Source organism: Branchiostoma lanceolatum, chromosome 14 (assembly GCF_035083965.1).
Source record: "Branchiostoma lanceolatum isolate klBraLanc5 chromosome 14, klBraLanc5.hap2, whole genome shotgun sequence".
NCBI lineage: Eukaryota > Metazoa > Chordata > Leptocardii > Amphioxiformes > Branchiostomatidae > Branchiostoma > Branchiostoma lanceolatum.
In genome coordinates, this window is record NC_089735.1 from 7,928,576 (window position 1) to 7,940,502 (window position 11,927).

The 11,927-nt window shown below is 38.1% G+C and overlaps 1 protein-coding gene across 4 annotated transcripts in view; it reads left to right on the forward strand.

Moving 5' to 3' along the window:
• Positions 1-10,648, forward strand: part of LOC136448130 (cadherin-23-like) — a 31,669-nt gene extending 21,021 nt beyond the window's left edge. For all 4 annotated transcript variants that reach the window (XM_066447283.1, XM_066447284.1, XM_066447285.1 and 1 more), the window contains exons 28-40: positions 238-361; positions 810-947; positions 2,660-2,788; positions 2,988-3,034; positions 3,541-3,789; positions 4,266-4,354; positions 4,704-4,790; positions 5,119-5,187; positions 5,596-5,787; positions 6,487-6,606; positions 7,149-7,208; positions 8,213-8,300; positions 9,035-10,648. In XM_066447283.1, coding sequence (XP_066303380.1) covers positions 238-361; positions 810-947; positions 2,660-2,788; positions 2,988-3,034; positions 3,541-3,789; positions 4,266-4,354; positions 4,704-4,790; positions 5,119-5,187; positions 5,596-5,787; positions 6,487-6,606; positions 7,149-7,208; positions 8,213-8,300; positions 9,035-9,208 — 1,566 coding nt within the window. In that variant the 3' untranslated portion in view covers positions 9,209-10,648. The remainder of the gene's footprint in view (positions 1-237; positions 362-809; positions 948-2,659; positions 2,789-2,987; positions 3,035-3,540; positions 3,790-4,265; positions 4,355-4,703; positions 4,791-5,118; positions 5,188-5,595; positions 5,788-6,486; positions 6,607-7,148; positions 7,209-8,212; positions 8,301-9,034) is intronic.
• The last annotated feature ends 1,279 nt before the right edge of the window (positions 10,649-11,927 follow it).

Genomic DNA, 11,927 nt, shown 5'->3' on the forward strand with positions numbered 1-11,927 from the left:
TTCATAATAATAATATAAGTGCATAGATTTTGGTAACTCACTAACCGTCAGACTTGGTGATCCAGAAATCTCATCCAGTCACTGATGGTAGGTATTGGATGCTACCTGAAACTTCCAACCATTTCCAAAGTCTATCCAGTTGCTTGACATGTGTAACTGTTTTCTTGTGTATCCTATCACCTGGATGTCTAACTTCTTCGGCATAACTCGATGTATCTGTTTTGTATTGCCTTTCAGACAGGAGAGGTTGTTCCCCAGACACTAACAGTTGGGGAGAACCTTGCCCCTGGCACCGTGGTTGGTTTTGTGCTGAACGCTGTGGATGCTGACGAGGCAGCTACAATATTCTACTTCATAGTTGGTATGTTATTTTATAACACTTACACTTCTCTACATGTACAAATGTAGCTTTGCCACTTACAATGAATTAAGAATACTAGAAATTGAGATAACACCTGTGGGTATGTTTCAGAAGAGACATATTTTTGAATTTTTTTAACGCAAGGTTGATCTTGATTTTACAGCTTCTTAAAACAATTTCAGTTTTTTTTCATTCACATATATCTAATGAGGAACGGGCATATTTCACAGTCCCAATTATGTTTCTAGGACCTTAATGTCCTTGTGAAGTTTGTTCTTTCATTGCTAACTGCTCTTCAGAAATTTCAGTTCAACTATAATTTATACTGTTACCAGGATCTTGACATCGTTGTAAAACTTCATTGTTTTTTACTACTAACTGCTCTTTGGGAGTTTCAGTTCCAACATGTTTGTTAAGATCATAAAATGTTGTTTTTTTTTGCTTTCAGGAGGGGATCCCAGTGGCTACTTCGACCTAAACAAGGAAACAGGAGAAATCAAAACAACAAGAACCTTTGACAGAGAGGCTCAGGCAAGCTACACCCTGGTGGTGAAGGCCAGTAACAATGCAAGCTACAGTGTTACAGGTTAGTTCACAGTTTGTCTATACTATGGCAAAACATGCCCAATACTTTGGACATATGATTTTGCACTTCGCAATCTGATAATGTTGTTGATCGTTGGAAAATCTCTTACTTTGTATGGTCAGGTACATGTAGTCAACCTATATTCTTAGAGGACCAGCTCAATGTACACTCTACTATTATATAGCTTTTCGACTTTCTAGGCTACCGGAAAGATTTGGTACCATGTGGATTGCGAAAGGTTAACAATATTTGAATATGTATAATATGATTCTGCAATGGCTTATCAGTAGGGGTGGATATCGGTTCGACTGGACCGGTTTGGACCGGAAAAACATGCAAGAACCGGGTCAAAAAAACCGAAAGTCGTGAACCGGTTTTTTGAACCCGGAAGTTGGAACAAAGTAGAACTGTAGAAATATTAGAATATTTAGACATCTCCTTAGTACTCTGGCCACAGAAGGGGAAAAATAACCTTGAATCAAACTAGATTAGCCAAAAATAAGTCCATATTCATCTCTTTCTATAGCTGTTTGTTCAGTTTTAGGTCGATACTGAAATGTGCTACGAAAAAAAACAACATTAAAGTTACCACTCAGCCACGAGGTTGGTGCCGAATCGGCATCATGTATCCCCATAAACTCCCTGGAAACTCACAAAAAAACACTGTCACTCTCATGAAATTCGATAAATCTTCACTTGAATCAAAGAAATCAACACCTGTTCGTTTTGAACAACCCAAAACCCTCCATAGATCGTGGAATGTGAACCGGAAAAGACGAAAACAAACCCTGGGCAAAACAAAAGATGGCTGCCATAGAGGAGGGAGGAGCATGCAAGCTCATTTGCATGTTCCATATATGGAATATGGTGGTGACACTACCGCCCTCTAGCGACCCTTAGTCACACTGCGGGTTCATGATAGATTGATAATGATTCTAACACTGTTTCAGTCATAGCAAGGAGTTTTTTTTTGGTCATAGTTTATCTGTAGGGGCAAACTTAAGTAATTTCCTTTATTGTTGTTGTTACATTAGAAACTCTACTATCATTATAACTGAATTATTTCTTCAATCTTTTCAAAAGTTGTTTGATATACTATACTGCTTTTGTGTTTTGTACTACTGAGCTTTTTTGCTTACTACTGACTATAATTTTGCATGAATATTTTTGAAATTATATTCCAGGATGTTAGTTTTGATTAATAGGACTATGACTTGGCAACCTGGCTCAAAAAAGTATTTTGCACCCTGAACGTTCAAATACCTAACCAGTTATTGGTTTGATATTACCTAAGTACACCAAGATATCAACTAGGCAGGATCAGGTTTAGGTTCAGGTCCGGACCTGAACCTAAACCTCTGGACCTGAACCTGGACTCGAACCTGATCGAGCCGAACCGGTATCCACCCCTACTTATCAGTGTTGCGTGCATGAAATGATTCTGAAAAAAACCTGTTGTATATCAATGAGTTAACCATAAGGTCACAAAATAAATCCATATCAGAGATTGTCATGGCCCAGGTATTCAACAATTAGCAAATAAAGAGCTCAAAGCATAGAGATTGTTATGTCAAGCAAGCATTGCACTATTTCCCAAACATTGTGAAAAAGGAAAAAGAATTGTATCTTTGTCAATACATTTTTTTTTTTAGTTAGTGTTTCAGGATGAGCTCATAGTTCACAAAAGACGAACCTGTTATATTTCCCCACAGCCAGCAACAGAAGACGGAAACGGGACATCGCATATAACCCAGCAGATCCCACGTTACAGGAGGTCATCATCGAAATCGGGGACCAGAACGACGAAGCTCCCAGGTTTACAAAGAGAGAATACTCAGCAGGTAATGTATATCTGTAACAGTTGATGTTGTCACAATTGTGAGTTACTGTAGGAATATAAACCAGATGCAGATGTTGTTGATCTTGAAGTTCCTACAACCACACCAAGAGACACTTACCTGTCCCAGGTGTTGTATATATGTCAAGGCTTAATGCATAAAATTCATCTTTACATCTACCGTTGTTCTTCCTTCTGTACAGGTATCACCACACAGTTCCAGTTTGGAGACGCTGTAACTGTGGTGACGGTGAGTCATTCGCAGATTTTTATCAAAATCACTATGTTTCAGTTTCAAAGTAGAAACATGCTACTATGGATTTTTTCATGATGGTATTTATCTTCTAGTTAGATACCATCTTAATTTGTTAATGCTGTTGTTCGGAAAATGATTTGAAACTAGTCTGAGTATCTTTACAATTCATGTACAAGTGTTTCATGTTGGATTATGATTTTAAGATATGTAGAAGGTTTTTTTAGTTTTGGTTATCAGTACTGCTACAGACTTGATGCTTCCTCTGAAATTTTTTTTCTCTCGTTTTACTTAGATTTTGGGTTCATGTCTTCTTGTATTTTATATAATTTCTAAAGATGATGATAAAGTTCATGATAAAATACCTTTTATACAAGATAGAGGCACTTCTTTGAACAAGCTTTAAACAATGCTTGAAGTCGAATGTGCAATGGTTGCAACAGTTTACAGATTGATAATGGTGATTCCCAAATATTGAAATGAGTTTGTTGAACACACTGTAGGCCATTGACCCCGATGCTGGCAACAACAGTGTAGTGACCTACAGCATCACCAGTCAACTCTACCAGGACAGGGACGGCGATGGTAACCTCATGAGTACGCCGACAGATGCAACAGGAACCTTCAACATCGAGCCAGGCACGGGCCAAATTGTGACCGGCAAGGTGTTCAGCAGTGATGAGAAGGGGTACTACACTTTGCAAGTCTCTGCCAGGGATGTTGGCGGCCAGAGTGACAATGCATCAGTTGCAGTAAGTTAAAGTGCTTCATCATCATCAAATGGTTTATTGAAAACGACAATAAATAGGCAGCTAGATGCTGAATTATCAATTGTTGTACATGAAAGAACCGCTGCATTGTGACACCAGTGACTCCATGATATAACATTTCTTACATGCAACTGTAAAAAGTATCATTCAATGAACGAATAAACATTTTTGTTTCCATAATGATATCTTGCAATTGAATGTAACCACAATGATTATCTACTGTTTGCTTCTCAAAAGAGAATTTTTGGGATGTGAGGTCCAATCACGTGATGTCCAGTTGAATTTGAAATTGTTTTTATTTTTTGTTAGGGACTCATTTAAATGATACAATCAGCTGGTCTGAAAAACTGTATTTTTGTTTACGTACAAAGCAACTTAGGCATAAGCCCCTCGGGCATAAACATTTCAAAGTAACATGCCATTGTTGCCTTTATCTTCAATGTTTGTGTCCACCATAGATCTACCTTCTGCGTGAAGACCAAAGGGTGAAGATTGTATTCCAGAGGACCCCTGACGAAGTTAGAGCTTTCAAGGATGAATTTGCTGCGTAAGTATATCATAAATATGTTATATACTTACCTGGCAAAGAATACATACTGTATTTAGGTTCAAACCTTGATATAATACTTTAACTCAGGCTTTGTACATATTATCTATACATAAACAAAATCGTATACATTGCTTCAAAATTATCGCAATGGCAGTAGACAGTTACCTTACATGTAAATACTGTTAAATTGTGAAATACTTGTGATGTTATTTTTTGTTCATTGTTTTCATAGTTGCTTTCATCTAAGCTTAGAATACTGCAAATTCCTCATTCCCCCCTACTAGGAACTTATGTTTCTACAGACTTCAAACAAATCAATTTACAATGTTGTTTTTTTGCATTGCAGGCTTCTCTCCAACATCACAGGTGCTATCATCAACGTTGATGACATCCAGTTTCACACAACTGATGACCAACAAACAGATGAGTTGAGGTAAGTGCAAAAATCTAAGTCTCCACTGTGAACACCACATTTTTGATATAATTTCTAAGTCAGCACTGCTTTGATAAACAGCATACTTGTCAACAGTCTGATGATCATTCAGCACTTCTTAAATGAGTTGCCAAAAGTTTGTCATTAGTAATTTATAGTTAACTTCATACAACTTGTATAGAGGCACTTCTTTCATAGAAGCCTATTCCACTGCATTCTGCATAATGTATAATAGTATGTAAGAATCTTTCCTTGAATCACAATCTTAGAAATAAAGGAGTTAACAACATTTCATTGCTAACCATTGTGCTAAATGTATACCTTACAGGACAGACATGTTCATCCATGGAGTCGACAAATCCACTGGCCTCATCATGGACAAGGAGAGACTCATCGAGTAAGCTTGAATAATTTTTGTGAGAAACAAGGGTCTTTTAGAGATTTAATGCTCCAATCTATTCCATGACTATCAACACGGAAAAAAATGGTAAGGGCTAGAAAAAAATATTGCATATTACTACCATGAAATATCCTTTTATTATTATAGCTCTCAGAATCGCCAGGTGAGCTGTTTTTATGGCTTGAGTGTTATACAAGTTCTGATGTGGGGAAAATCTTTCAAACCAGAAAGTATTTCAAAGATATTAAATTCAGCCAAACATTCCATTTCCATCATCTGATTTCAGTTCTATTTCGATATCCACGCTACTTGATGTTTTCTGTAATGATGAAAGAGCAGCATCTATAACTGTATGATCTGTCATGTATTTGTTTTCATAATGTAAAACACCCATTATCCTTCCAGGCTAATTGACGCAAACTACGAGTTCTTGGTGCGTCTCCTACGGGAGTTCAACGTGGTCGAGTACCAGGTAGCCGTGCCGCCCACCGAGGACGTGACGTACAATAACCTGATCATCACGATCGCTGCGCTGGCCGCCATCTTGCTACTCAGTGTCGCTCTCATCGCAACTGTCTGTGTCTGCTGGACTAGCAGGTGAGATGTCTATGACATCCTCACTAGATATAAGCAATGTTTACAGTTAGATGTGCAAAAGTTAGATGTGACAGGTTGTTCAGTATAATACAACCAACTGCTGCCGTGCCCTGTGCCTGCTGAGCTGGTGTGTTACTTTGATTGGCGGTTTTGCTGGCTATACAGAATGATACAGATGGAAGATGGAATCATTGTACTTATGTCCCTGTCCAGGGTGCTGAAATAAAGATTGTTGCTGTAAAACAATAGTGGTGTAGACTTTCAGATACATATATTGCTTATTTAAGGTGCTGACTGAACAATAAAGTGACAAATTGTTGCTACCAGTGTGGTGCGTATGCAGTGCTATAAATGTTGACATTTTTTGGTGGTTTAATGTTCACAATTTTTACTGTGACCTCTCTACATAAATCCGCTGCAAAAATGCTTGTTCTGTCTTTTGCCCGCATACCCATTGTTTCAAAAGGAATCTTAGGACCACCACAAACACTCCATTTTCTTCCTATCACAAAATGAAATCCCTGCAAACTCAAAATCATTCACAGTGTTTCATTTACCAAGCACAAAGGTTAAAGACAAGCTAGAGGCTGAGGACAAAATGGGAATTTGAATAAACATTACATTATGCGAGTAAGGGTTGCGGCTGCCCACAGAGAAACAGACAAGAATTTGACCTGTTATTAATACTGCCCCCTGTAGGCTGAAGCGTGAGTTGCGAGCATCCCAGGCCATGCTGTACAGTACCAAGGACGTCATCCCAGACCTGACCGAGAAGGACGCTCTACAAGTTCCAGGCACAAACCAGTTTGCTATTGATGGGTAAGCGATCTTTGTTCCTTTGTTTGTTTTGTATACCCTGTAAACTGCCTCATAGCATAATACACCAGGTTTGTACTGAAGAGTACAGCTGCGCAACCAGACAGATTTATTTGATCCACTCACACCGGGAAGGACCCCAGGCCCAGTCTTTTCGATAAGCGTTGCGGGTTCTTTAACCTGCTTGAGGTGTGGCTCTCCTCAAACACAGGACCTATATTCCATATCCTATCCAGGAGGCGTCCCTTAACTGAATCTAAGTAACTATTTACACCTGAGTTGAGTGAGGAATTTAATGTAAAGTGCCTTTCCCAAGGGTACAACATCAGGACCTGTCAGGGATTTGAACTCAGTATCTCCAGGTTCTGAATTAATAACCCTAACCACAAGGCCCTGTGCTACCTTGATCTTCTAAGGAAATGGTTGTCAATTTTCATATAACATCTAGAGGAAAGATCAGCACGTCTTAGTTGATGTGATGAGCATGATAGCCTTATGTATTAGACCAATGACATTATGATCATAATGAATTTTTTCTCCCCTAGTTCCAACCCAATGTGGGGGAAGGAAGTCTATGTCAACGAGATTGCAGAAGAGTCAGACAGGTACCATATTGTTTAAAATTCTTGGATTATTGTACTATAAGCCTTCTTCTTGACCAATCTCTCTTATCATCTGAATGTTGTGTGTATCGTTGTACAGTAGTCTCTTGTGGAATGTTGTGAATTTGTCTGTCAGTCGTAAGTGTTCCTAATCTTTGACTGGATGTAACTTCAAGTCTCATAATACCTCTGGGTACACTAAGATTGCCACATTAAAAGAACACTGAATTTAAAGAGATCTATACTAAATGCAGCATCAGTAATTTCTGAGATATGCAGTGCCTCACTTCAGATATCAAGGTGTTCGGGACATTATTGAGAAGGCTTCAATATAGCACCCTTTTTTTAATATGGCCCTCTTAGGGTACCCAGCAGACTTACGAAAGTTGACATTACATTGCTCTTGTTACTGACATTACAATAGAAAATAGATACACGTGTATCTCCATTATCACGATTGTTAAAATATCAGTCTATATTAGCGTCGAATTAAAGAATAAAACAAAGCCTGAGAAAAGGATAAATATTGAACAGAATGTCTGTGTAGAAAATGTTGAAATCTTAAGACCTACTCCAAATGTACCCAGAGAGTACGTAATGTAACAGTTATTCAAGCAACTGGAAAAAATTTTTGGAGATGGTCAGACGTTTCAGACAGCATCTTGAGTTCCGACCATCATAAAATTGTCTTCAGCTCGTTAACATATAAATTCAGAGTTTGGGTTTAAAACCAGGTAGCTCCAGTTAAATGTCCTTAAGTCACTGACAAAAAATGGCAGAATGGTGTCTGAAACGTCTGACCGTTTCCAAATTTATCCAGTTAATTGAATAACTGTTACCTTTTGTGTCTTATTACCTGGATGTCTAACCTTCATCGATTTACCCAGAGAGTACGGTAGTTTTTAGGACTCAACATGTGTTGTTCTAACTAACACTGTTAGTAGTATTAACCTCCCCAAGAGGACTGTTCCTGTTCTGAACCCCACCTTGTCTTGTGTCCCTGCCAGCGATGATTCCCTAGATGACAATGAGGTTGATGTGAAAAGTCCCCAAGCCCCCAGTGCACCTCCCAGAGATGACTATGGTGACGACCAGGTAAGTCCACCCCTCCTGCCCTACCTATCCTTTGTTTGGTACAGTCCATCATCACATGTTGCATCACTGTGCTTTGGCAAAAAAATCTTGTGTTCCTGTTTACAGTCCTGAAAAACATTAGAGTCGGTAGGTAGGGATTCCCTTTTTTAAAAAAGATTTTGACCGATTTGATCCAACAAAAACAGTTCAAGAATGTAAAGTTGAAATGCATCAGGACAGGTATTTTAAACAGTTACATCACATTGTAATTATACAGATGTATACAATTTGTTCAATGTTTGCCGCACTTTCTTACAAAAACTGTTCAAAGATTTTGTCAGCTAACATAGTATGAAATACCGGAAATCTGTTTTTGAATTTTCATCACTCAGATGTCATATGGGAAATTTTATGACTCCCTTCTAAGAGGTTGACCCAAAAAATCCATCCAAGTTACCGGAATACATAGTACAACCCTTACTATTAGTAAAACTGTTATGAATTCCGAAAAATTTATTTCTTAGTAGTTCTTGTGGTTCATATGAATTCCGTACAATTCCTACATATTCTGTAAAACTTGACGTATGAATTCCGTAAAATTAGTATGCATTCCATTAAATTGGTATGAATTCCGTAAAATTGGTATAAATTTCGTAAAATTGGTATACTTTTGCACCCCTGATAACAGCTAACAGCTATCAACTACATAGTCACATAAAAATCTAATGCATACCATCTTCTCTTTACCCCTGCAGGAAATCACGGTTAACCTATACAATGACGAGTATGACAACTACACCAAGTTCCCGCCCGGCTACGCCAACGGAAATTTTATCCTAGACGCTGCGCTGAAGGAGCATGAAGACTCCAAGAAAAACGGGCCGCACAGGAACTTCCGCGACCTGAATTTGGAAACGACAGAAATATAGCCACCTCTCATCATAGGCGATGAGTTATGATACTAGTAAAAAGTCCCAAATATTGCTGAAGAGCATAACTAGTAAGAACCCCACCTGACTACCAAAGATTGGACTGCATTAGTCAACAGCATTTCAACACACCTTGCCTTTAAATCACAGTCACCTGAGAAATACCTAATAGAATGACTGTGTGAGATAGCTCTGTTGACTAGCTGCATAACTCATGCAGGTCTCTAATGTTAGTATAAAGATATGATACTATATCAAACTGTCATTCAGTCATGAGACTGTCATACTCAGTATGATTATGTAAATAACTTCCTTTCCTCTTTCACCAGTTTTTGTCACAATCACCATAACTATGATATTTTGTCAGTGTTATAAATTGTCTTCCTCAAGCACATATTGTATTCATACAGTTTATTGTGTCCTACATTTTAAAATCACATTCTTACCGATAGTAAAGATGTCCACAAATGAGGTAAAAATCATCAACAGTAATCTGTTAGCTGATACATGTGCCTTCGTGAGAATATCATTATCATGATGATGATGACTTTCTGTTCTTTCTGACTCTTCTCAGGAGTTATCTTTCCAATTCTATTGTATGGTTAGATATACCAAATTGTTGTAATTAGTGACTGTGATGTAAGAAGGGTAGGACTATATTTTCTGGACTATCTTTTAGAATCATAAGACTGCTCAAACAATCAGGCCTCTGCATAGTGGCTGTAATGTCTTAGAATTCTTGCAAAATTGATAATCAAGATGATAGTATTAAGAAATCATGTTTAGACTGTGCCTTAGTCTTCATTCATCCTTAACTGAAAGAGATGATACAATCTGCTGAAAATTTTATAGAAATGTTTATTCTAAATTACTGCAGTATAGGTAAGAGAAATTGTTTTTAGTGTCCTGTAACTTTTATACAACATCAAAACCAAACTTTAGATAAATGATGAAAATTGTATATGAAACAAGTTATATATCTTTTTTTAAATTTGTTTGATTCGGTTGCAAATATTGTATATAGTAGATGGTCAACTTGAGTCCTTTATAATGTACACAGTTATTTGAATCACATAGTGCCTTTTTTTACTCTCTCAGCTGTCTTCCTTCAAGTGTCTTAAAGTTTTGCTCTGCTGCGATTTAAGTTGCACAACTGCTATATAAGAGTTAAGAGAATTATGCGAATTCTAACAGCAAGCTATAATTAGTACTTTACAGATTTAAAGTTGACAATCTTCCTCGCTGAACTTGAGTTATGGAAATGTTTATCATTAGATAGTGAAATAACTGGGACTGGTGCCCAGTGATAGTTTTATGCTCCTTTGTTTTAAAACGTAATGTTTTATTTGAATGTATATAATGTAGTTTTACTTTTGGATGGTGTCCTTGAGTTTGTATTGAATTAGCTCTTCCAAATCAATAAAACCAATTTTATCCATACATTGCAGTTATGATTCTTCATTACCTAATACGGTGTGTGCAAGTGGATTTCCTCTATCCTAAGACTTAAAAGATCTCCAAGTAGATCTTTACTTGTCGCAAGACAGTATATATGGGCGACACAATATCCGACAGGCCCAGTGGCCTGTAAATTCTAAGGGCAAGTAAAGCGTAGCCTCTCTGTTGAGCTCCTGCTTCCAGTTAGTTGTAACTGACTTATTTGTAGCTGAATTAACTTGGAGACAGTGGGAAGGGCATCTCGGTTGGGGCTGCATCCGCCTTTCGGAAGGGACGTAAAATTGGGGACCTGTGTTCCAGGAGGTGCCTCGAGAGTGTTAAAAGGGAGCCCGGGCTAGCAACCCCTCCTTCTAATAATGTCCCCTGCTACATACGTATGGATTCCCGACCATACCTTTTGGCTTCCTTTAAGAGGCAAGGTTACGTGCTGCACTGTGGGTCACTAGGCACTACAAGGTTCTGAACGAACAAATTTCGGAAAAGGACTTCAAGTTAGGAGAGACACCAGCGGGTCATTTCGGAACTGCAATATCTGCATTCACTGCGATTGCAACAACATCCAACCCTATCAAAACAAGCGAACACTATCAATATCTCAAGAAACCTGTCATTTGGACTGTAGTCTGAATGAATGAGAAGAAACCAAACCTAAACCAAAGGTAAATCGGCGACACTAGAAACGGAGACTGTACTTCAGGTATTGAGGAAATGTTACATACAATCCAAATTTCATACTGCAGAAAAATTACAAAAAAGAAAAACGCAAGATTGCTGCAGACAAAGTTTTATTCAAAAGTGTATTCTTCTATCAAGTGCTTAGAATATCTTATTTTAACCTCCTTGCTTCTGTATAATGCAACCTTGCCACCATTTCATTATCCCGGAAGAAATTAATATTGCAGATTTTCGGGGATTTCTTTTTCTTGGAAAATATTGCCACAGATGCTGCGAACGGACACTGTATAATCAGACCTCTGACGTTCATACTTACGACTAAGCTCGGCTTATGCAAATTTTAATCTGATTTTCTTCAGCCAGAAATCTATTACTTGTTCCTTGTTGTCGCACGCAGAAGAAAAGGCACGCCGCCTAGATCTACCGGCGTGTGAAAACTTCAATGTTGTCTTTTGACGGGTGATACGATGCTTCTTTGTGTTTTTAACCTCGGCAATTTTCAATCAACGAACAAAAGGACAAAAGGTAATAATGCGACAAATCGCCTAGTTAGCGGCTTTTCCCTGGTGTTTGTTTATTTTGCTTT